Source organism: Brienomyrus brachyistius, chromosome 19, assembly GCF_023856365.1.
Source record: "Brienomyrus brachyistius isolate T26 chromosome 19, BBRACH_0.4, whole genome shotgun sequence".
NCBI classification, from domain to species: Eukaryota; Metazoa; Chordata; class Actinopteri; order Osteoglossiformes; family Mormyridae; genus Brienomyrus; species Brienomyrus brachyistius.
The window spans coordinates 18,684,332-18,710,441 of record NC_064551.1 but is presented as its reverse complement, the minus strand read 5'-3'; the positions used below and the strand labels follow the sequence as shown (position 1 = coordinate 18,710,441).

At 49.2% G+C, this 26,110-nt stretch overlaps 3 protein-coding genes across 4 annotated transcripts; 2 read left to right on the top strand and 1 right to left on the bottom strand.

The window, feature by feature from the left end:
• Positions 1 to 1,378: 1,378 nt before the first annotated feature.
• tmem63a (transmembrane protein 63A) lies at positions 1,379 to 11,210 on the top strand. Of its 2 annotated transcripts, XM_048985947.1 has the most exons (24): positions 1,393 to 1,492; positions 1,702 to 1,797; positions 2,187 to 2,344; positions 2,453 to 2,532; positions 2,791 to 2,860; positions 2,955 to 2,992; positions 3,399 to 3,541; positions 4,149 to 4,200; positions 4,514 to 4,622; positions 5,054 to 5,124; positions 5,224 to 5,304; positions 6,288 to 6,405; positions 6,569 to 6,702; positions 6,792 to 6,956; positions 7,276 to 7,429; positions 7,592 to 7,698; positions 8,043 to 8,129; positions 8,627 to 8,692; positions 8,772 to 8,934; positions 9,015 to 9,120; positions 9,209 to 9,376; positions 10,130 to 10,245; positions 10,396 to 10,452; positions 10,598 to 11,210. In XM_048985947.1, exons 3-24 carry the CDS (start codon positions 2,195 to 2,197, stop codon positions 10,727 to 10,729), a joined length of 2,367 nt encoding a protein of 788 aa, XP_048841904.1. In that variant the 5' UTR covers positions 1,393 to 1,492; positions 1,702 to 1,797; positions 2,187 to 2,194; the 3' UTR covers positions 10,730 to 11,210. The 2 variants fall into 2 exon arrangements, with proteins under 2 accessions (XP_048841905.1, XP_048841904.1); XM_048985948.1 differs by lacking the exon at positions 1,702 to 1,797 and having other exon boundaries at positions 1,379 to 1,492.
• A 6,655-nt stretch (positions 11,211 to 17,865) lies between these two features.
• Positions 17,866 to 21,652, top strand: rsph9 (radial spoke head component 9). The gene is given in 6 exon segments (XM_048986421.1): positions 17,866 to 18,180; positions 18,182 to 18,225; positions 18,343 to 18,520; positions 18,871 to 19,000; positions 19,084 to 19,230; positions 21,420 to 21,652. Coding segments are annotated over 6 exon segments (843 nt in total). The 5' UTR covers positions 17,866 to 17,997; the 3' UTR covers positions 21,581 to 21,652.
• Positions 21,653 to 21,718: 66 nt separating this feature from the next.
• On the bottom strand, positions 21,719 to 25,507 carry mrps18a (mitochondrial ribosomal protein S18A). The gene is made up of 6 exons (XM_048986422.1): positions 25,321 to 25,507; positions 24,759 to 24,790; positions 24,368 to 24,472; positions 23,088 to 23,211; positions 22,882 to 22,951; positions 21,719 to 21,925 (listed from the first exon to the last, which is right to left on the bottom strand). The coding sequence occupies exons 1-6, from the start codon at positions 25,457 to 25,459 to the stop codon at positions 21,781 to 21,783; spliced, it is 615 nt and encodes a 204-aa protein (XP_048842379.1). The 5' UTR covers positions 25,460 to 25,507; the 3' UTR covers positions 21,719 to 21,780.
• Between the last annotated feature and the right edge of the window lie 603 nt (positions 25,508 to 26,110).

Sequence of the window (26,110 nt, the reverse complement as noted above, 5' to 3'; positions counted from 1 at the left end):
GGACACTTCACACCCAGTACGGAAGCTGTCCTGACGCTGAGCTCGAAACCACACCCTCCCCCTGCTTTCTCCGGAGGACACACTTCTGCTTTGACGACCTACTGCGTACCTCGAGTGTCAAACCCCACTCTGTGAAATGATCCATCCATCCATTTTCCAAAAACCAGGAGGACACTTAAACCCGGATCCCAGAGGTGCGAGGCAACAGTGCTAACCACTGCACCACCATGCCAGCCCTCTGTGAAATGATGGTTTCCTTAATAGGATCGATTATGACATCTGGTCAGCGGTGGTGTGTACAGCCGCTCACGTCATTTATGTGCCAGAGGCCCCGAGGTTATTATTTAGTAAGTACGCTAAATATTAAATAACAGATTCCTTACTTAGCATACGCTGAAGCAGCATGTTCTGCTAACCAGCTAGCCATGATTTTCTGACTCGGCTTGCTAGCTATTTATTTAGTTTTTGAAAGATCTCTGTGGGGGGGGGGGGCGAAGGGCCCCAGATGAACAACCCTGGCCCTGTGTTTGGTGTCTTGCTGGATGCCTGATACATATGTAACACACACACTACCGGGTTGTCGGCCACCGGGGTGACCGCTGGTCATTCGCAGGATATGAACGTGGTTAAAATGTGAGTCTGGTATCGGCACACAGAACACACCGGAATGTGACTGAAATCTGGGGGGGGGGGTTATCCATCTACAGACTGCTATTCCTGGTCAGAGTCCCAGTATCAGTGAGCTGCTCAGGTGAGACCTGACCTCTTTCTTACAAGGGTGCAGATTCCCAGGAATTGACAAGCCACTGTGATATATAATCCTTATGAGACTGCCTGAACTGAAGGGTGTGTGTGTGTGTGTGTGTGTGTGTGTGTGGGGTGGGGGTGTTTCATCATACGTCAAACATTTCATCGTACAGCAGTTCTGGACTTGAATATGTATTTCAGCTAACAATATACGTAATTTTGCAAAAGTATTTGGTAATTTGAGCTCCTCCAACAAACAGCTAAAAACAGTATATAAATTGTTTTATTTAATAATTCGTATTAAGAGTTCGGCCCGGTACACTGTTCTGGATAAGTAGTTACAGGAAATTGATAGTTTAACTGAATAAATCGTTAAGTGAATGAATGGAGTCTTTGCCGAGTGAGAAACAGGCTGGCAGCAATGATCCGGCTCCCCATGGTTTCTCGATTAGAGAGCAAAAGGTGTATTTTAGTATTTTGGTCCAGTCTGCACCATGAGGGTGCCAGTAATAACCTCTGAACGCGTCCATTCTCCATGGACCTGTCTTAATGCATAATAAATGTGATTTTTTTTTCATCGGCATTGAGCCCACGGATTGAACAGCGACCTCCGCTGGGCGCTACCGGTACTTACCTTGTGCTGCAGCTGCGCATGTGCGGATGTAAAGCTGGAAACTTTGCGAAGTTTCGGAGATCCTCGGGTTCGAGCCTCCGGTATCGGAGAGAAGTTTGGAGATACTCCGTGGTATGTTTCGTTAGTATCATTGTACCCGGTTAATTTAGTTTGCTTTGGGATTTGGCGGGCAATCTCAGGCTGCTATTTTTCATAACTCAGGGCGAACATGTGGTCATATGTTTACGGTTTAAAGTTAAATTTTTTTAAAGATTTAACGATTTAAGTTTGAGGTTTTGCACGAAGTGTTTTAAGGGGTTATAACTCCGATCTCGGGAAAGTGGTGTACGCAGGCTGGTGACAGCTGGTTCCCGTCCCCGTGGGTCGCGTCACTCTCCCGGTCGTGTGACTCCGAGACCATCGGGGACGTGCATCGGGTACGAGCCACGAAAACCGCTGCCGGTGCCGCCAGAGTTCATGAAACGCTGACACACTGGCCTCCGTTTGCCTTCATACTACGCTTTTACCAGCATGTGTGAGATCAGCGAAAGGAAAAACCGAACCACTGAAAAGAGCTTATTGTGTACAGATGATTACGCTTTACTACAGTGCAATTTCATAACAGCCACTTTCACTTTGTAAGTAATTTTTTTGTGGTGCGGTAACTAATTATGAATGATCTCTTTGTCAAGTTTGAAGCCATACAAGTTAGCCCAGATAGTTCAAGATCTGTATTTTCCCCCAGGACGCTTACTGCTTAAGCATGAGTCTCTGGTTTTTCATGCCAAGCCCTGCCATGAGTTGATGACGGGTGATGTTTCTGCAGGTCCGCACATGGCCTTGCTGTGGTCGCCGGCGAATAACGGCAGCAGCAGCCAGAACGACAGCAGCTGCTCCCGCGCCACGGATGAGAGCACCGTCCTGCAAGATGCTATCTTCGGTGGCATTCCCGTTGTACTCCTGCTGGACTTCGTTGCTTTCCTGGTGCGTGGGGTGACTCTGAGGGGACGTGGGGCTCACGTCTCACGGATTGTATGTCAAGAAGCCCGGCAGAAGTCAGGTCAATAAGACGGTGTGTTCTACTCCATCCAGGTGCTGCTGCTTATCTTCTCCTTCATCAGGAAGAAAGTTTGGGATTATGGGAGGCTTGCACTGGTGTCCGAGAGCAAAGGGTGGGTGTCACGTCCCGACCAGGTGGGGGGCATAAGAAGAGCCATAATTTATAGAATGGGGCCAACCTAATCATTACCCAATGATATGTTTTGACTCGATGAGTGACAGGGGAGGGAGCACTTTGGGGCCAATCACCTTTCAGCTGGGGCCAGTCCCACTGTGGCCCCGCCCTTGTAGATTCCCCTGATCCCAACACAAATAGCGCAGAGTCTGCTTACACTTGACTCCAAGATACAATGTCCCCACTGTCCCCTCAGGCTACGTGGCAAGACACACCTCTACAGCCGCACCTCATCCAACATGTCCACCATAGAGGAGTATGACATGGTGAGGACGTGTTGCCCTGCATCCTCACCGCATCCTCACTCTCACAGTCAGTGTGTTTCTGTTGATGTTATCTGCTGTTATCTCACTTTCAAAGGGCTTCTGCAGCTGGTTGCCGTTTGTCCTTCGGATGGAGTAAGTAGCACGTGTCCCCGGTGTACCGTCTGGCAGCTGGATCACTGATCTTGGAACAGCCCTGCTCATACACTCTGCGCGCGCCTGTCTTTGCTGAGTGTATATTGTGCGCTTAGTGTTTCTGAAGGTCTTACTACATGCTGTTACTGTTCTCCTTGTTCCCTGCAGTCTTACGTCAGTCCTGAGGTCAAGTTTAATCGGTATATTGCAGATGTGAATTCTCGTGGTGACTGGTGTGTGAGTGTGCCCTGCGATGGGCTGGCCCCCCATCCTGGGTTGTTCCCTGCCTCGAGCCCATTGCTTCTGGGATAGGCTCTGGACCCCCCGCGACCCAGTAGGATAAGCGGCTTGGAAACTGGATGGATGGATGGAATTCTCATGGCTCCCATGATTCCCTCCCGAGCAGCAAGGAGATGATCGAGGAAAGATGTGGCATCGATGCAGTGCATTACCTGTCCTTCCAGCGCCACCTGATTGTCCTGCTGGTTATCATCTGTGTGGGGTCTGTAGGTGTCGTCCTACCTCTCAACATGTCTGGGAACCTCATGGGTAAGTGGGGTAACCAGACCCTCACCTTGGAATGGGACACACTCATGGACATACTCACTCTCACATCCTTACTCTGGAATGGAACACACTCGCTCTCACTCCCTCACTTAGGAATGGGACAGAGTGATACTTGTTTGCTATGTATAAGCTGAAATATAGTATGTCCAAATCCTCAGTATGAATGATATAGTAGGCGAACTGGTACCTGGGTTACACACTGGATGCTATACTTCCCAGAAGGCCACTGGAGCAGCAAAGAATGTTGTTTGCTAAGAAAATCTTGTCACGATAGCGCAGGAAATTTAAGTAGAAAACAATACCCAGTTACATAATTTGAGTTAAATATGTATTTTTTCATTGGTAATTTTTTTGTACTGTTTTTAATTTTTGCATACATACTGCATTCACAGACGAGCAATAATCTTCTGATAAAATTCGATACCTGCTGTGTAAGTGTGTGATTTTGAACCGACCCTGTCAGTTTATCATTGTGGTTGTAACTGTAAGTGTCATGGTCTAGGAAAGGAAGCAGGAATTGATAGGCCTCAGACTAGGCTGTACCTGTGTGTGGATTGCAGGGGGTTTAAAAATGCTTCATGCGTTACAGGAGACGACCCCAAAAACTTTGGGAGAACAACCATCGGTAATCTGCAAAAGGAGTAAGTGTGCGTCCTCGGCTGACGGCGGGCCGCTTTGCGCTCTGCTGAAATTTCTGCTTTCTGCAGTTGACATTTGTGGATGTTCTTACGAAGGATCCTCACATGACACCATTTCACTTCCTATATAATCCGTACCGTGAGGTTTCAGCAGAATCGTGGTCCCTCTTATCAGATAGGGGGCGTGGGCTGTGCTTTGGTCTGCAATATACCACAGCCGGGTTTTCCCACATCCTTATGGTCACGCTGTGTTGAGGCTGCTCGTCATGTCAGGCGGCTGGCGTGTTGATTGTGAAAAACGCATGTTGTGTTGCAGTAACGACCTCCTCTGGCTGCACACCATGTTCGCTGTGCTGTACCTCATCGTTACTGTTGTGGTGTTGCGGCACCACACGTCCCAGATGAAGGACTTTCATAAGAAGACTGTGAGTGGCTCGCTAAGCCTAACCATTGCTAGACACTTTGCCATCATGTGCTACACATGGTCACCACACGGTCATCACACGGTTACCACACGGTCATCATACGGTCACCACACGATCATCACACGGTCATCATGTGATTATGTGCTACACTCCTGGTTCCATCACCAGTTCTACCGGACACCCCCTACTGGTCAGATGAAAATGCTATTTGAACGCATTAAGTCCAATAAAATTAAATTATGTTCTAAAGTTATATTCGAAAATGTAGCTTATCTTAGTCATACCAGTGTATAATAATAATTGATTGTAAACTTACGAAACAGACAGTGATCATGTGCTACATACCCACCGGGAAGAACCTTACCAAACACACAGTAATCATAAAAATTGGCTGGTAATCGATGATCATACTGTCTTACCATGATGTCCAGGCCAAAACGACTCTTCTAGTCTGTTCCCTGCCCAGAGAAGCCAGTGCGGACCAAATCAAAACACACTTTAGGTAAGTGAGCTTGTCTGAACACCTGCTGTTCCTCCTCATCGCTGAGGCTCCAGTTCTGGTGGAATCAAGTCACTCTGCCCTTCGCCCCGCCTCTTCCAGTGAGGCGTATCCCACCTGCCGAGTGCTGCAGGTGAACCTGTGCTACGACGCAGCCAAGCTCATCGCCCACGCCAGGGAGAGGTAGGCAAGGCCTTGGCCTCCACAGCTGCTTTTCCGTACTTCCTGTTCTGGGCGTGAAAGGGCAGCTGTGTCGACTTGGCTGTGAAGACGAAGGTGGCGTCTCTCGGGATTTGGAGGGGAACGGCGTCAACAAAGAAGCGCAAATCGCTTGCTGGGAAGGAGCCACATGGTCACACAGTTTCCATTGTCTGGGCTGTGAATATGAGCTGAAGATCCTGGGATTTTCCTTCCTCTGAATGAATCTGTTGTTGCGTAAGTTCGTGTTTGGGCCCGGCCCTGTCTGCCAGTAAGCCGGAGAGAGCTGAATTTTCCCAGTAAACTCTAGGACAAGTGCAGAATCTGTCAAAACTCCACGTGCTGACCCAGGTTGAACCATGAATGGGGGAGGGGGGTGGTGGTTGGGGGGGACCAGAAGGCAGTACCTAGTCAGGTCACCTGCCCCCCACTGCACTGGGTTTGCACAGTCCGCCATTAGAAAACATGGGGAAATGTGAACTCCTCCTCCTTCAGCCATTAATGACACACTACAGATGGAGGGTTTGCGTTCCCTGTACAGAAAATGCGCTTAATGCTCTGAGAGTTTAATGAAGTTGTGTTTTATTTGCTATTTGCACAAGTATTAGTACAGGTGCATTGGAATTCTTTAGTTTTCGCATATCCTGTGTTGCTCTTTTTAAGATAGACACACATACAGGTGAGAGTGAAGCCTGTGGTCAGAACACGCGTTCGGCCATTTGTCCAATGCCCCTGAACCACTTTTTTGGGGGGGGGGACCAACGGTGATGTAACTATTCTGCCAACCACCCGCTGAGCCACACACGCCGGCCGCAGTGTAACCAGTCCTTGGAACCAGTGTGACATGCATGTTTCCTGGCTGTAAAATGTCAGCGTTTGCAGTTTGCTTCTGTAATTAATGCTTCGTGCGGCTCAGTCTGCGAGTTCCCTGCATGGACGTGACTTTAGCGCCCCCTGTGTGCCGGCAGGGAGCGTTTGCAGAGAAACCTGCAGTATTACCAGAAGGTTCTGGAGAGGGAGGGCAGACGGGAGTCCATCAGCCCCCACCCCTGTGGATACCTGTGCTGCTGCTGCTGCTGTGAGGTGGTGAGTGGCAAACGCCCCAAAGCCGTGAGCACACAGCTCTCCGCTGAAGCCGCATATTAAATGCGTGTTTTTCCCAGCGCGGCTCCTTGCATTGCTGTATAATGTGTATGATGCGTCTGAGCTTTCTGCGCTCCCATACTACTGTGACCTCTGACCCTCGAAGGTGGACGCCATTGACTACTACAGCTCCCAGGAGTCCAGCATGAAACAGGCTGAGGAACATCTGCGGGAAGAAGTCCCACAGCGCCCCCTAGGCATGGCCTTCGTCACTCTGGAGACCGAGAGCATGGCTACCTAGTGAGTGAGAGAGGGGCTGCCGCATCTAGGTGCCACGTGAAGTTTCCCACGTCCCGCTGACCTTGGATCAACCTCCTTTGGTTTCCCAGCATCCTGAGGGATTTTAACGCACTGGACTGCGTAGGTGACGGAGCTGCCGGCAGGGCGTCACGCTGCGGATGTGGCCGGCAGCCCCAGCCCTCTTCTGACAGTGCGGCGTTGAGAGTGACCAGTTGGAGATTGAGCTACGCCCCTCGGCCCAGCAACATCTACTGGTCAGTGTGACCAGCGGGTCCCACGCCAAGCCATAATTACTAAGTAATGTGGGTCAGAGCCGTGTCAGTAGGGCTGTTTTAGGGGGGCTTTAGACCTCTTAAAATGTTCTTCAACCCCCCCAGCCCACCAACACTATCTACTTTAAATAATGTGAGTTATTTCCATCAGACCTCCCAGTAAAAGCTTTCATAAATCTCTGAGCTCGGTAACATTGATTTATACTGTTAACTATCTAACTGATTATAGATGAATATGATGATGATGATGATGATGATGAAGGTGATGGTGATCATGCTTCTCCCTCGTTCCCCCCCCCAGGGAGAACCTGTCTGTGGTTGGCGCACGCTGGTGGCTCCGCTGTCTCTTTTTAAACTTTTTCCTCTTCATACTGCTCTTCTTCCTCACTACCCCGTCCATCATCATCACCACCATAGATAAGTTCAACGTTACAAGACCTATCTACTATCTCAATGTGAGCACACTGCCGTCCCAGCAACCCCCTTCCCTGTAGCCCCCCTCTCTGTAGCCCCTTCCCTGTGGCCCCTGCTTTCTGCCCTCTGTCTGTGGTTCCCCCAGTCGTCCCCCGGGCCCCAGGCATTGCTGATGTATGCACTGCACTGCTCTTCCCATGCAGAACGCCATCATCAGCCAGTTCCTTCCCACCCTGCTGCTCTGGTGCTTCTCTGCTCTCCTTCCCACGCTGGTGTACTACTCCACCCTGGGAGAGGCCCACTGGACTAGGTAACCGGGCCGCCTGGGGGTGCTGATCCATAAGTCCGAGCTGTGACTGACACGCTGCCCCACTGCCAAGAAGCAAATGTACAGCATTTCCATAAATATGCAACAGTAATTAATGTCTCGCTCTCCATCTGTGTTTGGAGAAGCTTTGATTTTGTTCTCATACACGCCTCAAGCCATCTAAAAGGCACCTACATTTGGGCTATAAACACATTCTAGAAACACAGGGCTAGTTTCCATGAAGCAGCCGTTTCAGAGTAAAGGCCATGTTCCCTAAGTCCTTGTAGATACATCACAGTTTGCGGGGTTCCTTTAGCTCCGGAAGGTTCTGGTGTTTCCTCCCACAGGTCCGGTGAGAACATGAGCATGATGCACAAGCTGTACATGTTCCTGCTCTTCATGGTCCTGATCCTGCCGTCGCTGGGCCTGACCAGGTAATCCGCGGCGACGGACCAGCTGCGCCCAAGGGCCACACACCCCTAGTTGAACCTCATTACCCAGCCTGAAGCTGCTGAGATTGGAGTTGGTGGCCAAACGAATCCTTCTCAGAGTTTCGCTGTAAAGGCTGCACATCCGCTGATGCTTGAAGGTTGGGATGCTGTTCCTGTGATCAGATGGGCAGATGCCTGGGTCAGCAGGGTGGGGTCGCCATTGTGCTCCTGAGCCCCAAATGTTCCAAGGACTTGCTGACCTTGTTTCTGTTTCTCACTTTGGATAAAAGTATAAAGTAAATAAAAGCTCTGTTTTTAGTCCTTGTTTTTATATCATTGTCAGTTACGTTTTCTAATCCCAGTTTTGCTCTTAGTTTCTCCTCTTAATGTTCCTCCTCTCTTAGTTTCTCCTCTTACAGTTCCTCCTCTCTTAGTTCCTCCTCTCTTATAGTTTCTCCTCTTACAGTTCCTCCTCTCTTACAGTTCCTCCTCTCTTACAGCTTAGATGTCTTCTTCGAGTGGCTTTTCGACAACCAGTTTTTTTCACAAGGGAAGCTTCGATTTGAGTGAGTCGTCCATCGCGCCCGTCTTTCTGCCCGTTTCTCTGGGTCTGTGCCTGTGTGACCTCTAGCTCTGTGCACACAGGTGTGTCTTCCTGCCCAATCAGGGAGCTTTCTTCGTAAATTACGTGATTGCTGCGGCGCTCATTGGCTCTGGCATGGAGCTGCTCCGCCTCCCGGGGCTGGTGCTCTACACGGTGCGTATGGCGCTGGCTCACTCCGCGGCAGAGAGGAGGTACATCAAACAGGTGAGCCTCTACCCCGCGCAGTCTGGGGCTGCCGCTGTGCTGGTGCTGGTCTCATTCCTCCCCATCATACCCGCCCACAGAACCAGGCTTACGAGTTTGAGTACGGAGCCATGTATGGCTGGATGCTGTGTATCTTCACGGTCATCATGGCCTACAGCATCACATGCCCGCTCATCGTGCCTTTCGGTAAGTCACCTCACTGCCCACTACCTTCTCATTTTTTGATACCATCCAGCTCACTCAGATGTGGACCTCCCCATCCCCCCCCCCCCAGGCCTTCTGTACATGTTTCTGAAGTACCTGGTGGACAAACACAATCTGTACTTTGCCTATCTGCCTGCCTGTCTGGACCGTCGGGTGCACATGGCTGCCGTCAACCAGGCCCTGGCCGCGCCCATCATCTGCCTGCTCTGGCTCTACTTCTTTTCCGTCATCAGAGCTGGTGAGCCACTCCCTTCCGCCGCCGCCACTCCCTCCCGCCGCCGCCACTCCCACCCGCCGCCGCCACTCCCTCCCGCCGCCGCCACTCCCTCCCGCCGCCGCCACTCCCTCCCGCCGCCGCCACTCCCACCCGCCGCCGCCACTCCCTCCCGCCGCCGCCACTCCCTCCCGCCGCCGCCACTCCCTCCCGCCGCCGCCACTCCCTCCCGCCGCCGCCACTCCCTCCCGCCGCCGCCACTCCCACCCGCTTGCCGCCGCCACTCCCTCCCGCCGCCGCCACTCCCTCCCGCCACTCCCTCCCGCCGCCGCCACTCCCACCCGCTTGCCGCCGCCACTCCCTCCCGCCGCCGCCACTCCCTCCCGCCGCCGCCACTCCCTCCCGCCGCCGCCACTCCCTCCCGCCGCCGCCACTCCCACCCGCTTGCCGCCGCCACTCCCTCCCGCCGCCGCCACTCCCTCCCGCCACTCCCTCCCGCCGCCGCCACTCCCTCCCGCCGCCGCCACTCCCACCCGCCGCCGCCACTCCCACCCGCCGCCGCCACTCTCTCCCGCCGCCGCCGCCACTCCCACCCGCTTGCCGCCGCCACTCCCACCCGCTTGCCGCCGCCACTCCCTCCCGCCGCCGCCACTCCCACCCGCCGCCGCCACTCTCCCGCTTGCCGCCGCCACTCCCACCCGCCGCCGCCACTCCCACCCACAGCCTCTCCCACCCGCCGCCACCCCATACACTGACCCGTGCTGCGTCTCTGCCCAGGTTTCATGGCCTACACGTCACTCTTCACCTTCGCCATCCTCATTGTCACCATCGTCATATGCATTGGATATACCTGCTTTGGACACTTCAAGTACCTGAGCCCGCATAGCTACAAGGTGAGAATCTCCCCTCTGAATCGCCCCCTAGTGCACATCTGCCGTATTGCTCAAATGCTACTTGTACTGTGTGCAGCGATGGTAAAGCTGAATTGAATCTAATCTAATCTAACCGAAAACCACATTGCTCGTACTTTTGGGTTTTGGCAGATAAAGGAACCTGGTGATGATCCTGGAGACGAGGCCCCAGTCATCCCGACAGATTCGGTCAGTGTGGGGGTGCTGGGTTACAGCTGGGGGGTCGGTTAGGCCGGCCTAAAGGAGCTTATCTAGGACAGCCCTGCTTTACACGGTCACATGGTCTGACCCCCGCCTCACTGGCACATTCTCAGTGATGCTCCTACATTCGCAGGTCTACCTTCCCAAAGTGCTCCAGGACTCCCTGCCCTCTGAGCCCCTCCCAAGCGACCCAGTCCAGAGGTCGTACGGGGCTCTCGAGAGCTCCTCACACGGCGCGGACCTTCAGGGGGTGTCGCCCACCTGAACGAGGCAGCAGCGGCGGAAGGACTCCAGGATACTCAGGAAGAGGGCGCCTCCTGCCTTGGAGCTGGGGGGGGGATGCCCAGACCAGGCAGCGGGTCTCTCTACTAGGGGCCCTTTACCCCCCAACCCCCCTCCCCCCAGAGGTCAGTAGTCCTTTGGGTTCACAGACCATCCTAAGGATGGGACCTTTTTTTTCACTTTCCAGCCTCAGACCTAAAATTCAAGTGGAGTTTTTGTTTTTTTTTGCTTTTGTATTTAAAAGTTCATTTGTGCCTTTGGATGGAATCTGGTTTAGCAAACCTAAGCCGGGGGTATATTCAGTCTTGAGAGGTAATCAAACATTTATATTTAAATTAAACACGTGTTATTTTAATCATTTGTACTAATAATACCTGAATGATTTGGTATTATAACAATTGTGTACTTGATTGTCTTTTATAATCGGTATGTTTAGAAATTATAATAAATAATAATTATCTGAATAGTTTGTGTCTCCTTTTTCAAGTCAAACTTGGTCATTTCAAAATATTCAGGCAGTATACAGTGGGATATACAGTGTATAAATATACAGTGAGAGCATTTCTTTGAGGCTTTAAAAAGCAGAAAATATTTTTACACAGGTAATATAAACTTTTTTCTTAAAGGTGTTTGAGGAACAGTGTGCTGCGATTCTTCCTTTTATTATGTGAAACATGCATACGGTGACTGGAGTGGATGGTGAACAATTGTGAATTAAGTTTTTCAGTAAGATTCCTGCTGAGACAGGAGAGGAGTCTGAAGGCCTGAGGAAAGAAGCTGTTGAGGAATCTAGTGGAGCTGGTCTGCATGCTCCAGAGTCTCCTTCCAGATGGGGTGGGGGGTGAAAGGGATCTTTGGGTATCCTAATGACCTTGCAGAGGCACTGCATATTGAAGATTTATTGGATGGATGGTAGAGGGGTGCCAGCGATGTTCTCAGCTGTCCTCGCTTCTCTCTGTAGGGCACTGCATTCTCAGGCTTTGCAGCCTCCACTGTGCTTTCCTCGTCAGGGAGGCGGCATTGGGGGTCCGCGTGAGGTCACCTGCAATGTGCATTCCGAGGAGCCTGCTGCCCTTGACGACCTCCACAGTGGAGGAATTGATGTGCAGTGGGGTGTGTTTGGGGTGGACTTTCATGAAATCTACGATCATCTCCTGAGTTTCTTCCACGTCCAGGGCCAGCTGCTCCACCTCGTCTCTGCAAGAAGATTCCTCACTTCTGCTGAACGGACCGAACGCCGCTGTGTCATCCGCGAATTTGAAGTGGTTAGATCTGCGGACGGCAAAGCAGTCGTAGGTCGGCAGTGGAGCACAGAGGGCTGAGCACGCAGCCCCCGGGGAGGGGGGGGGGGCGTTTAAATGTTCGGTGTGACTGATTCAGAACAATTTGCTCATTGTTCTTGCTTTGTTTGTTTTGTTTTCAGGCCATATATATAATTTGTGGTTAACCGGACCGCTGTGCTGGCGGCTTGTTAATTCAGTAATTTTACGGAGGGTTAAAGCATTATAGCTGGAAGATATGATTTTTCGCTCGAGCATGAGTTCATCTACTCAGAAACTTTTTCCAACCTGCAGACGTATCTCTTCTCCTATTTTTTTCTGAGGTGATCAATGACACAGGAAGACAAGTGCTCCAGAAAGACAAAACTTAATTTTGTGTTAAAATGCCATTTGTGTTCGTCAGGTTTTAGTTTAGTGATGGTCTCTTAAAATACAAACTACCTCTAATTTGGTCTGTGTTTAAGCTCTGTGTAAAATCTTGATCTATCCTCCAGTTTTTGGTTTATCTTAACCTGAGGTTGCCAGTAAACGTCTCAGTTCTTGTGATATACTTCTTGTTAGTTGAAATTTTCAGTTATATCTATAATTTCCAGTAGGGGGCACTACAGTCTGTATCCTTAACTACACAGCCTGTTCCTTGTCTGTCTGGGTTCAGCTGTTTGGAGGTGATCCATTGCACAGGAAACAATGAAAGCTGTTGTGTTTAATATCTTGCTGGTATTTATTGACAGATGTACACCCTGCAGATTTCCTTAAATAACACTGCAGCTAACCTCACAGGAAGGGTGGATTCGGAGCGAGTATGTCGTATGTTTCTGTGATTCTTCACGTACTTAAGGAGACACCCACACTGAAACCCTGCTCGTCTGTACCAGACTACCCACAATGACCACAGCACTGAGCGCTTCACGGCGCCCACAACTGGCCTGGCTGCCCTTTCTTATGCAGGTCAACAAGTAAGGATTTTACTCACCTGACAAAGGCCTAAAACCATACGGAAGCAATAACTGGTACTGCCTGCAGGGGGCACTCCAGTTCTGCACTGTAGCTACCTCTGGGTTTCTTGATTAGACAAGAGGTATGTGCTTTGTCACCTTCTGCCTGCTGGCTTCACGTTACAGCTCACCACCGTTAAAATTCCCCAATCCGCAGGTGACGACACCATCACTGGGATCATCTCTGATGACGATGAAGCACAATGCTACACCTTCCTAAAGTGGCACATTAACACGGGCTAGTCCAGGAGTGGCCGATCTTATCCGCAAAGGGCCGGTGTGTTTGCGGGTTTTCTCTGCAACTCCATAATTAGATTACTAATTAGAGGACTGATTGGCTGAAGAGTCCTCACACCCGGGTTTGAACAGCCGACCTAAAGGTTACCCCAAAAACCCGCACACACATCGGCCATTTGCGGGTAAGATTGGCCACCCCTGGTCTAGTCATTTAATTGGTGACAATATTTTCTCAGGCAACTGAGCAAGTTTGCAGTCAGTCAGTGCCTCCTTGTCTGATCCTGCACAGCCCTTACAGAATGCATATATAGAAGTGCTATCACTGTATGCTATCACTGTATTCACTCAGGTGAATCCCTATACATCTAATATACCACCATGCAGACCAATAGGATGACTGCAGACTTATCTCAGCCTGTGCTTGACTTCTTACAGCTGCTTCCTGATGTAGACGACTCTGATCCAAAGCCTCGTGATTTAAAAGCAGCTCCTTCTCCAATGCTGTAAATCTACTCTGTCACCAGTATCATGCTCCACATTTTGCTACATTTTATTTCTGCTTTTTAGCTATATGTTTACATTTACTGAGCTAATACTCTGCACTTTGCTCCATATTCACCGTTCCATTCTCTTGCACACGTGATCAATTCTCACCAGTTTTTTTTTTTTTTTTGCAGTGCATACGCTCTGTTAATCTCTTTTTTTTCCTGAAAACCGTCTCCCGCACAGTATATCATTTAATCTGTATTTTGTGCTCTCTGTTGATGTGCTGTAGCCTCGTTCTGTATCACATTTTAATTCCTGATACAGTGGCATTTCCTACAACCATGCTGCACTCTGCATTGTCCTGTGTCTTCCTCTTTCCATGCATAAACATGCCATTTGTGAGCTGGGTGCAGTAGAGTAACATACTGAGAGTCTCTTATGAGATCTGGGCCATCTGAGCCCAAGGAAAAGCCTGATTACATCTGCCGGCTGAGGGCTCGACTTTGTTCCTACATCAGTTAATCTCATCTCAGGCAGACATGCAGACAGACAGATGAAGAGAGTCGACTGCTTATAGGTACCGGGGAGAATACGGCACCGGACGATGCACTGGAGTTAACCTCACACAAATCGCATATAATCTGCAAAGGATGCCAAGTAACAGAGCTAGGATACATTTTCAACTCACTGCAGTCATCTTCAAGCCATAAAGCCTAATCTTGATAAGATTTTATGCTAGTTCTTTGGAGCTGAATGTAATCCATCACATCACCTCAATGCCACTGATGGAATGGCCCATAATCCTGCTTTCATGAATGCGAATGAGCAGTAAGAGGCAGCCAAGGAGAACACAGGCAGGGTGTATGCAGCACTGAAGAGTTGCCTTTCATTCATTTTTGCTCATAGTTGGGAAGCTGGCAGTATGAGTAGCCATGGTTACCAGTCACAAGCAGGGTTTTACTTTCTCAGCATATTGATTTTCTGAAATTGCACGTCGTTTGTGTTTGCGGGCTGATCCGGGGGTGGCTTCTTCATCCTTTTAGGTTGTGCAAAAAAAGGAGTATCTCCTTCAAAGGGATGCAAGTCTCTCATCACCTCCCCCAAAGCATGATGGGTCTCCAAATCCCTCCCATGAAGAACGGGTATCCCAGCACCTCCCCCAGATAGCGTGGGTCTCCCGCCGTCTCCCCCATAGGTGCGTGGGTCTCCCGCCGTCTCCCCCAGAGGAGCGTGGGTCTCCCGCTGTCTACCCTAAAGGAGCGTGGGTCTCCCGCCGTCTACCCTAAAGGAGCGTAGGTCTCCCGCCGTCTCCCCCATAGGTGCGTGGGTCTCCCGCCGTCTCCCCCAGAGGAGCGTGGGTCTCCCGCCGTCTCCCCCAGAGGAGCGTGGGTCTCTTAGCTCACTCCTCTCTTGCTTCAGTGCAGATCGGTGTGAGCCAGTGAGTGGGCTTTAAGCTGACGTGGTACCAGTGGCCACTATGGCCCAGGTCTGTGGGGTGACGGCCAGTGAAAACATACAAGCTGAAACAAACATAAAGAGCAGCCCTCTTTACAGGAAGCAGCTGAATATCTGTATGCGTGTGTAGGAGCACATGTGGGTTTGTATTTACCACACTATGGGGCTGAAATGTCCTCACATTGTGGTAAACCCTGAATCTGCATGTGTCTGTGAGGGTATGTGGAAGAGAGCCAGTAGCTACCTTTTGTAGAGATCATGTGAGTGTGTGTGTGTGTGTATGTGTGTGTGTGTGTGTGTGTAGGAACATGCCCCCTTCACATGTCTGGGAAAGTGGCCGTATCTGAGTGTGTATTTCAGGTGAATCCCCGAAGGGGCCAGGCTTTGTGGTCTAACAGGCATGTCATGAGGGAACGGAAACAGGCAGCCTACTTAGAGGGGCAGCTAGGTCCAAGTGTGCTGGCCAAATCAGGGAGGCGTGGGAGCAGGAAGCTGTCCAGAAGCGAGTAGCTCAGGCCAATGTTAATAAAAAGGAGATATTACCCAGCTAATTAACAAGGTGGCCATGCCAAGATAAGCTAAAGAATAAGCTAACAGAGAAGCAGTGCTAACACAGAAACAATACTAACAAATGGTGTCTCATTACGTTACCCAATTTATCTTCTGTTTTTAATATATGTTTTAGTATGTCAAGGTTTTTGCTCGAATGCACATAGAGTCAATGATTCATTATCAAGTCATATTCAGTTTGGTGTGATTAAGTTGTATTTTTGTGGATTTTATGGAACATGTGAGGCTCTGTGTTTGGTGTGATTAGGCCTGGTAGAGGGGCATGTTGTAGGTAAGGCCATGCATTTTGTTCAGTAGTTTGTATGCGGTGTGTCAGGATGAATTTTTGGCATGCAGTTACTCTGTATTCCAGATCTCCTGACTGGATGTGTGCGTGAGGCATATGTACATATGGAATTTGTGTGGAAAGGTTTAGGATTTGTTAGGGCTGCTGGATAATACTGTTTCCACTTGTCGCCAGTAGAGGGAAGTGGTGGGCTTTTAAAAAAAAATAATAAATAAATAAATAAAGATAATGCTAATACACGTAATCAATACTTAGTCAGAGCTGGACTGGCTTTTGGTTGCAAACAATGAAAAATATACGTAAATATATCGCTACTGAATTTAAGAGTGTTTGTGACAGATTCGGTCCATATTCAGTTCAGATCCATGTTATTATATTGGTAAGTTTTCTTTTATCCTGAAATCACAAATAAATAGAATAAATATAGTAATATAATGTCCATGTTTCAAACAGCAAAAAGAATATTTGACCAATATATTCAGACATACTAAATATTAGCCCCCTGGGAACAGTAAAGTATAACTTATTTAATAAGGACAAGGAAAATCTTTGCGTAGTAGGAATGAGCCATGGTCAGTTTTCATAAATACGTAATAGCCATTTAATTAGACGTGACCGAAGAGTTTCTGTTTTCGGGTGGAGGATTTACTTAAGTGGTTTGCAGCCGCTCCCGCTCCCGCTCAGCACTGGGTTCAATCCCCGGCGTTTCGAGGTGACTGAGGACACGCGCTTCCTTTCGAGAAGCTGATGCAACCATAGCGCGTCTTTGGCGTGAAGTACGTATAAATTACCGTTAAGGATTTGCGCATTTCCACTGAAAGTTAGTACGAGTTCAGTTAATGCTGCGCAATGGCGGAACTTGCAGTTCTAGGGTCAAGTTATCCGGTTATGGTTATGGTTAAAAAACGACTACCTTTTTCGGGTCCCAGTCTAGACTGGCCTGGACACCATGGATTTCAGCTTTGCCAACTCTCACGCATGTGGCGTGACACTCACGATTTCAGCCTTAATCTCACGCTCACGCAAGAAATCTCACGCCAAATATATAGTATTCCATTATAAACCTAAAATTAGCCATATCAAAAGGGTCGGGGGGTTACGTACATGTTGTGTGCATGAGCGCATGTGAGACTGGAACAGAAAATTTGACCAAAGTTGGTAACCCTGAAATGTATGTTAAATGCGCCTAGTCTACGAAACAAAGAAAACGGTGGCAAATGATGAAGGCACATATCAATATGATATGCAAACACGCATTCACGGTCCGATCGGTTTATCTAGTGTTGTTTGAGTTTACGCATTGGTTTAGTAACCCTTGCGAAAAGTACTGTATCCTTGAACCCCTATGACACTTTAGCTTACACACCATTAAAAGTCCCAATTCTCTACAAAGCGTCGCACCAGTTGACTTGTTGGGAAATAAGAAAATAGATATGATTAATTCCAGATTCATTCACTCTGTGGATGGGAAAAGCGTGTCCGGTAAATAGTTTTTTATTTATTATTTTCATAATACGGTGTCAAGCGAAACACGAGCCAGCTCCTAAACAAATTTGAAATGCCCATCCTTAAACAATTCCCCTCGTCTTTTATCTGACTCAGTGTCGCACAGCTCCTTTCTAATTATCGGCCATGGTTTCACACCACGCCCTACTGCTGTAAGACGGCGGAATAAAAAAAACCCTGCCAGCCACAAGCCAAGCGATCAAGTGCCATTAATACAAACGCCATCTCGGTGAGAAGGCGCAACTGGCAGAGGTACGGGCGATCCGGCCACCCGGCTTCCGTACTGCGGCAGCCATGGCAACACATTACCGCGGTGTCTGTTTACCTTAGTAACCGCTCAGCGAGCGACGTGCACGTAGCAGTAAGACAGGGACCCCGCGCCCCCCACTGCAACTGATGTCTACAAACCCGTTTTATATGTGACGCCTCAAAGAAAATGGATTCAGCCTGCTTACAGTATGCCCTGGACCTTACGGCGGGTGGCGGCTTGACTTTGAACTGTGAACAGAGGGCTGCCTTGCAGACATCCTTGCTGGTCATAAAAGTAAACTATAAGTTCAGCCGTGTCCTCTTTTGGGGGAAAATTTTAGGGCTGAAGAATGATTATTTTATAGCACAGGGGGGTGGCAGCAGATGAAATGAAAGCCAAGAAAATACTCTACAGGTAAGAACAATAACACCCAAGAATTTATAGTGCGGCTGCAGCGCTGTGTTTGAAGAGACACAGTCTGTTTCCGGGTGGTTCCGCTAAGGCAGCTTCCCCGTGTTCTTCTCCTGCCAGCCTTGACTGCACGGAGTGGCACTTGCTGCCCCCGGTCACAGCGCCCCTGCTGGCTGACGCGTCGACGCTGATCGGGCGCTTCACAGGAGACCCCTCGTTTGAGTACGAGCAAATGGAGACGCGCCAGCAGGGGGAGGGCGGCCAGGCCGCCCAGATGGAAATCGCTGCGGGTTCAACGGCAAGGCACCCATCTCACTGCAGTTTTTAAGGCATTTATGTGAATGCAGATTATGGTGTGATTGCACTGTTACCCCTCTACCCCCCATTATCCTACAGTACCTCATTGGAGTAAATTACTCTCTGTACTTATTGTAATTTGTTGTACATATGTATTTATTCTAACATTCCTTGCACAACAGTCTTGCAGTTTTTTTTATACACTTGTGAAACATACACGAACACTGAATATATGAACCGGGCTGTGTATAACCATTGTCTTGTCCTGTTTGCCTGAGAGTCAAATTTCCTGTGTGTGACAGCATACTTGGCCAGTTATCCTGATTCTGATCGTCATACTGGTCACTGCAGGTAAAGGTGAATGAAGAGCAGAGAGTGGCAGCCGTAGTGCTCACCATCGACCGGGAGGCCTCTGTAGTTCCACGGGGGGCTTTCACGAGAACTCCCGATGGGAGAGTCCAGACCAATCGCAGCTTTGAAGGTGAGCTTCGCACACAGACCCTCACTCAGAGGTCTGCGTCTCCCAGGGTCTAACTCCAGCATGCCTTTGCACTCCTGGGGCAGGTCTGTCTTGGTCGGAGGCTGTAAAGCTAAGCAATTACTGTCACTTCACTGAGCCCCAGGCTGGGAAGAAGAACCGGATTCTAGACATGACCCGTCTGGACCCCTCTCTCGATTTCCTGCACTCCTTAACCGAAGACATACCAAAAGGTAAATAGAACAATCTATACCTTACTTTTCTGCCTTTCTGAGTAAATTCAGCAATAAATCAATTTTAATGGTTCAAAATGACAGGAAGTGAAACCCCGCAGTATCTGAGAACTGTAATGAAAATCAGTGCATTGCGCAGATTGCTCAAGGCACAATTAAACTCAGCTGAAATGTATGCTGAGTTAGGGGTTTACCGCAGGCTGGCAGGCTTTTAAGGGGGCATTTTAGCAGTTCCAGACATCCAGCACAATGTTTGTCAGTTCTGTGCTTTCCTGTATTCCCCTGTCTGCCCTCATCTGATAGGAGTGAGGTGACGCAGTGCTGCACTGATGAAGCAGTTAGCGACTGATCAGGGGTGTCAGAAGCATTTTGAATGTGGGGGGGGACACACTAGCGTAAAACTAATACTAATTACTAGATTGCCTGTGTGAGTGTGCCCTGTGATGGGCTGCTCCCCCCGTCCTGGGTTGTTCCCTGCCTGGTGTCCATAGCTTCCAGGATAGGCTCCAGGCTCCTAGAACGATAAGCGGTTTGGAAAATGGATGGATGTGGGGGGGGGGGAGGGGGGTCCAAACAAATAATTTTGACATGAGGGAGACACATCCCCCTCAGATTAAATGGCAGCGACGCCCATGTGACTGATGCATTTCAAAACAGCAGTCAACCCAGAGTTGAAGTACCCCAGTACAGTTAGGTTTACTGGCTTTATCCATCCATTTTCTGTAACTGCCTGTCCTATTCATGGTCATGGAGGTCTGGAGCCTGTAGGCAGAAGACAGGGAACAACCCAGGATGGGGCACCAACCTGCTCTTGCACACCTATGAGCTATTTGGTGACTCCAATTAGCATGTCTTTGGACTTCGGGGGGAAACTCCACACACATAGAGTGCCAGGGCCAGCAGAGAGATTCCATCTCTGGGGTCCTGAGCAAAGCCTCTCAACTCTTAATTTTGTTCCTGGACGATCTGACCCTGACCTCACAAGGTTTTTGGTGTCTGGCTTTATATGGTAATGGTGTGAGGTGCCCATAGCAATGGTGCACCTCCATGACCTTGCCATGTGTTGACGATATCAGCATCTAAGGCTTTGCAGCATGTGATCATTGTTTTGACTGATGGAGCTCTTGGAACACTTAAACATAAAGTTTACTTCAGGGCTCACCTGCTGGCCAGCTGTACTGACTTTAAGTGGAACTTTAGTCCATTTAAAGACAATCTGAAATGAGGACAAACACAGGAGTAAGGACTATGTGCACAGGAGTAAGGACTATGTGCACAGAACCAAGGTAGGAGTCAAACCTACAACCCGAGGTGTGAGGCTGTATTGTTAACCACTGAGCCACCTGTATGTGTTGGGCAGGTTAACCGAAATGGAAATTTCACTAATCCGTACCATGTACAGTAATATATGAATACAATATTATAGGCCTTTTAGGGACCAGAACACATGGCCGTTCGGCAACGTCTAGGTCTTAACCACAGGTCCACCTGCTGCTGTAAAAAGCTCCCCCAGACAGAAGCCAAGCACATGAGACTTGGCAGCTTTCTTAGGGCTTGGGCTTTATAGAAAACCCACTGGGTTTCATATATTGTGTAACAGATTTCACAAACTGTTGGTGTGTGAAAACACGTGCGCGCACACACACACGCACGCACGCACACACACACACACACACACACACGCCACAGTGCACTGGGGTAGGAATCCATCAAAAAAAAATTGGATTCTTAGGGGGAAAAAAAAAGTCCATGGAACATGTTTATTTAAAACTGCCTCCCCTTTTCCAGTAAAGGCTCATTAGTCTTCCACTTCTCTGGGTTGAGAGGCCAGCGTTCAGATTTCACTCCAAGCTCAAGTCAGAGCATTGGCCTGTTATACAGTTGAACTTTCCACAAGGGGGGGGGGGGGGGGGGGGGGGGGGGGGGGGGGGAGTGATTTGAATTTCTGACGGCATTAAATCTACGAGCCTCCCAGCGCCCGCAGAAAACTCCCACAGTGTGCAGTGAGAGTGCGTTGTTCCGACGGTGCTACACTCCCCTACTCAACCAATGTGGTACTGAAGCACACTTACGACACTCGCCATTCTAACTGGCCTCCAAAGTAAACCCCATTCCTAAGTACTGGAGTGTCGAACTCCTATTACGCAAGACCTAGTCTAACATCCCGCTTGGGGGCCTGTTTCTAACAGGGTCCTGGAGCTTGCAGCTTGAGAAAGGTAGCAGAGTTGTGGTGCTGCGCAGTCTGCTTTGGCTGGGCTTGTCCTTCTTCCACGTGCCCATGACTCCACAACACGGATACATCTACATGGGTGATGGTCTCAAGAACATGGACCTACCCTTCATGCTGTGAGATCCCAGGAGGCTTCAGACGTGAACCAAGCCTCCCCAAATGCCATTTTTAATAAAGTACAAAGGAAAAGTGGCTGTGGCTCGTGGAGTTCTTGGCTGCAAATGCCACATATTCCCAGCAGCAAACAGAAAGGGGATGTCTGGTCAGATTCATTTTATTTACAGATGAAATGTGCATGTGGTCTTTGCTAGCAGAGCCGCTCAGTGCTTCATGTAGACAGGCTTGAGGCTGTAGCGGACATTATTCTTCAGGCAGGGGTCGCCCACCGGCATGCGGACTTTGCACCACTTCAGTCCTTTCCTGAGGATGGGCTTCACGGAGCGTACAGACCAGCGGGTCAGGTACCTGCAGCCCACGGAAGGTTAGTGAACAACAGCTCCAGGTCACTGGGACTGCATTAGGCATTTAACCAGATGGTGGTCCTGCAAGTTCTCCCAGCATCACACCTCTTTATTTACATTCACTGTTTATTAGGGATGTCTCAATCCACCTTTCTGGTACAATCAGATCCATTTACTATTTATATCTGCCGATTCAAAGTCATGATCTGATCTTTTAATAACTATTTAAACACACACACAGACACACACACAGTATGTGTTGGTGGATTCCTCCTCTAAGCCACATGATTTCGCCGTATTCCTGCCTATGATGTTCCTGGAAGTGCCTCATTAGATTTGTTGTATTAAATAACAGCCTGTCGCAGCCTCCACTCGAAAGGATGGCTTTGTAAACATTGCAGGTAGCAGCTGGGCTACTTTGAGTTTCCAATTTAAAGAATTTGCACACGGCCGACATCTCCACAGGTTGTAGCTTCAAGCCATGTGCCCCAAACTTACTGCAGCTTCTGACAGAGCCTTACAACCTGCCCAACTCACGTAAATGAGATGGATGCGGGAAATTAAATAGATCAGGCTTTGGATCGGGCAGTGGTAGCAGATACTGATTAATTGAAAAATGCCTGGATCGGCCCAGATCTTTGATTTCGGCTTGGGACTGCTGTCGCTGCGTATTTCACCCATACTGCTTCTTACTCTGGGCAGACAGTGTTCAAAATGCACAGATTTTCTTGTGCACATACTTGCACACGGTCTTGAAATTGTCTTGCTTATTATTTTGTCCCAAAGCTCACCCACCAGACAATTAATTGTATATACAACAGACTTGGCCAATAAAAATCTTTCTGACTCCGATTAGTCATGAGATTAAGGCTTCAGTAACGGTTGTCGGCCAAGGTATCTGGGGTAACAGAGAGGGCAGGTTTTACCTTATGGGAGTTACAGAATTGCAGCAAGACTCACCTGTTCAGCTGGGGTTTGGGTTTTGGCACATGGCCTTCTGGCAATACTGGTCTGTGATCCGGAAGGAGACCTGAAGCGAGAGACAGACATTCTACTTATTGTTCTTGACTGTATGTCTAAATACACTCAGGGCACCACCTGCACCAAAACAAATTCCTAGTGCATTTTGACCAGGTGAATAAAAGGAGTCTGGTCCCGATTCTGACCTGCTCTGTGTGCCATCTTCACGCAGATGGCGATCTTGTTATGTTCCTCGGTACAGAGACCCGTGATCCGGCGTGGCAGCATCCCCCCGTCTGAGCGGATGAACTGACTGAGCAGTAGGACGTCCTGACATTATGCCACACAAACAAGAGGAAACACGGTCATCTCAGAGTAATTAAACACAGAGTGTCTGGCTGAATAAAGCAGCTAATTAGCTCCGTTACGCTCTTGTTATGATTCTGGCTGGTTAACACGCAGTTTGCACTGATCTTTATATGGAGAAAAATCTAATTAAATGCACTCAGACAGGCTCTAGTCACACCCTTGGACACAGTTTCACGCAAGCAAGCAGCTGTGTAAGTGCATGCATATGTATGGATTTATAAAAGGCTTTTCGTGGAGTTTCCCCAGCAGCCGGGCAGTGCAGGGAGGCAGACCAAGGAGCAGATCCGAGCACCAGTGAGCCAAATCTGTCTGTTTGGCATTAGAGGCTGCGGGAGCAAAACCAGCTTCTCAGCATTTTATGTCTCTTTGGGGATTGAACTGCTGCACTCCACCCCCGGCTCCAGCATCTGAGCCAAAGACATGGCAGCCCCCAGAGCTGGGGGGGAGGGGGGGCAGGAAGGAGAACGAGGGGGATCTAGAGGACCAGGATGGAGAGGAAGAGATGGGGGTTAATGGAAATTAAGGAAGACAGGAGGGGTGCTGCAGAGTAGAGTGAGTTGTGAAGGTGGGGGGGCCTAAAAGGAGGGGGGGGCAAGGTGGACTGGGAAAGACTGGGAGCTTTGGGGGGGGGGGTGTGTGATAGGAAAGGGAGAAGGGGAGCTGAAGGGCTCAAGAAAGAGAGCAGGGGGAGTCAGAAGCCATTGAGAATGACAGGAGGGGGAGCCGAGGGGGGGCAGGAAGGAGAGGAGGCCGTTCTCACCATTAGGTGAGCCAATCAGAACCAACAGGCGTCAAGTGCTATCAGACTCCCTATTCAATAAAATGCAGAGTGACTGCTGTGAGGCTGGTTCCACAGATATGCAGGCAGGGCTCAGCGAAGTGTCCCTAAGTGAGGCCAAACCCACTGGGGAAGAAAAGGGTCCCTCCTTTCAGTGATGGAGAAAGAATGTGCTTTTTCCCTGAAGCTTTTTGGAGGCACACTGATAAGGCATCACTGCAGAGAAAGCCCCCAGTTCACTGCCCGAGCTTCAGGAAGAAAGCGTGCTTTTAGGGAGTAGGCACTGTACAGTGTGTGACTGGCACTGGGCGGCTCCTGTACAGCATGTACCCTACTCACTTCATAGCTGTACTTGTGCTTCAGGTTCCAGCGGCAGATGGGACACTGTCCTTCTGGGTTCGGGGGCTGTGGCCACTGTGAAGCTCCGACAGAAATTCCCTCAATCTGCCCAGCAAAATCATTGGGTAAGGTTACACAGGGACATGCCACTCTTCCCGAGAGCCGAGTTCACTGTGGGGGGGAATAAGGTGGCCCTACACCAACAATTCCACTTTCACATCGAGGCAGAAGGGCTGAGTGGTGAGGAAGCCGACACGTGTTTGCTGCAGGTCTGGCCAAACTCCACATACAGAACAGTACAGTACCCGGTGAAATGTCATGAACATTAACTTAAAGATGTACTGTGAGGATAAAGGACTTCAGGCTTTTACAGGATCTAATGTATACTTACAGTTGTGGTTTTGCCATCCGTTTTCTCCACCACTAGAAACAAAAAAAAGGACACAACGTTGTGACACATTATATAAAATTACACAGCCGAAATAGGGTTTCTGCCCAGTTCAGGCGTCACCAAGGGATGGGCCCGCGGCGAACTGACTACCCAGACCGAAACCACTTGGACGGACTTCCTTTTGACAAGCGCTCTGGAAGAAATTATCGGGTACCGAGCAGCCCTACGAAGACAGCGCTTCGACGTCATATATGTGGCTAGACACTAACAGTTAACTTACAATGCTACTGTATAATGCTACTGCCGATAGCCGGCTAACAGTAGAATAATGATGTACCACGCGCGTAATAACAGCAGAACAACGGTATGCCATGCTAATGTTATCAGCCGGCTAACGAAATACCACGTTCAAGCGAACAGTCGGCTAATAGTCTGCCAACGAAGTACCGGGCTAACACTCACAGCCGGCTAAGACTAAGATGACGATGTCCCATGCTAATGATGACAGGCAACTTCACTCAAGGTAACAGTCGGAAAAAATAAAGCTAACCGTAAGACTTACCTTGGCGGATGCCCCGACACTGAACACTCCCAGCACAAATGAGTGGGACCTTATTTACTTTCTGAAAAACGCTTCTGCTTAAAGAGCTGGCTAGGCAGCACACGCCGGACACGGCACTCCATACACAGCGGGCAGCCATCTTGATATTGACCTTTCCTCCTCGTCTCCCCCCGCCCTCGGGTTATATTCTTCTTCTTCCTTTTATGACCTAAGTAGAGGTGGGATAGTGTAGATTAATTATCGCCCTCTTAGTGTTAAGGAATAAAAAAACACAAAAACGGTCACAAAATGTGAACGAGTGTTCAGTTCATTTATAGATGTGATGCATATAATTTAATAATCTATTACATACAATTAGGCCATTAATTAGTTTTTTAAAGAAAGTCTTGAGATTTAATCGAAGGGGATTTTTGTGGTGAACCAGGTTCCAGTATAAAGCTTGGTCCTTTAAAACCAGCTCTGCTATTGGTCCAAGATCCACTAAGGGAAGCTGGTCGCAATGATGCCAGCATGACTCTGTGCTTATCTCACAAAATCCACAGCTAAATTCATAAGTAGTGTCTTCCTGATAGCGCCAAGTGAGCCCTTCGCTGCCCTGAAAAATCAGTACAAGGGTTAGTAAATCTGCAGCATTTGTCAGCAAAGCGCCAAATGTAACATTTCCACGTCAAACCAAATAGACAAGAATTTCTAAAACTCCGACCTTTGACCTCCTCATTTTATCACTGACCCGTAGTGCTGCACCAGGCGATTTCTCCAAAAAAATGCCAAAGACTTAAAGCTGGTAGAA

Excerpts from the sequence above, each read along its gene's own strand:
- tmem63a (XM_048985948.1), top strand. The coding sequence starts at position 2,195 with ATGGCCTTGCTGTGGTCGCCGGCGAATAACGGCAGCAGCAGCCAGAAC. Across the intron at positions 3,542-4,148 it reads CATGTCTGGGAACCTCATGG|GAGACGACCCCAAAAACTTT; the intron begins GTAAGTGGGGTA and ends CATGCGTTACAG. Across the intron at positions 8,935-9,014 it reads AGAGGAGGTACATCAAACAG|AACCAGGCTTACGAGTTTGA; the intron begins GTGAGCCTCTAC and ends ACCCGCCCACAG.
- mrps18a (XM_048986422.1), bottom strand. The coding sequence starts at position 25,459 with ATGGCTGCCCGCTGTGTATGGAGTGCCGTGTCCGGCGTGTGCTGCCTA. Across the intron at positions 22,952-23,087 it reads GAAGATGGCACACAGAGCAG|GTCTCCTTCCGGATCACAGA; the intron begins GTCAGAATCGGG and ends CTCTCGCTTCAG. Across the intron at positions 21,926-22,881 it reads CCCAAACCCCAGCTGAACAG|GTACCTGACCCGCTGGTCTG; the intron begins GTGAGTCTTGCT and ends CGTGGGCTGCAG.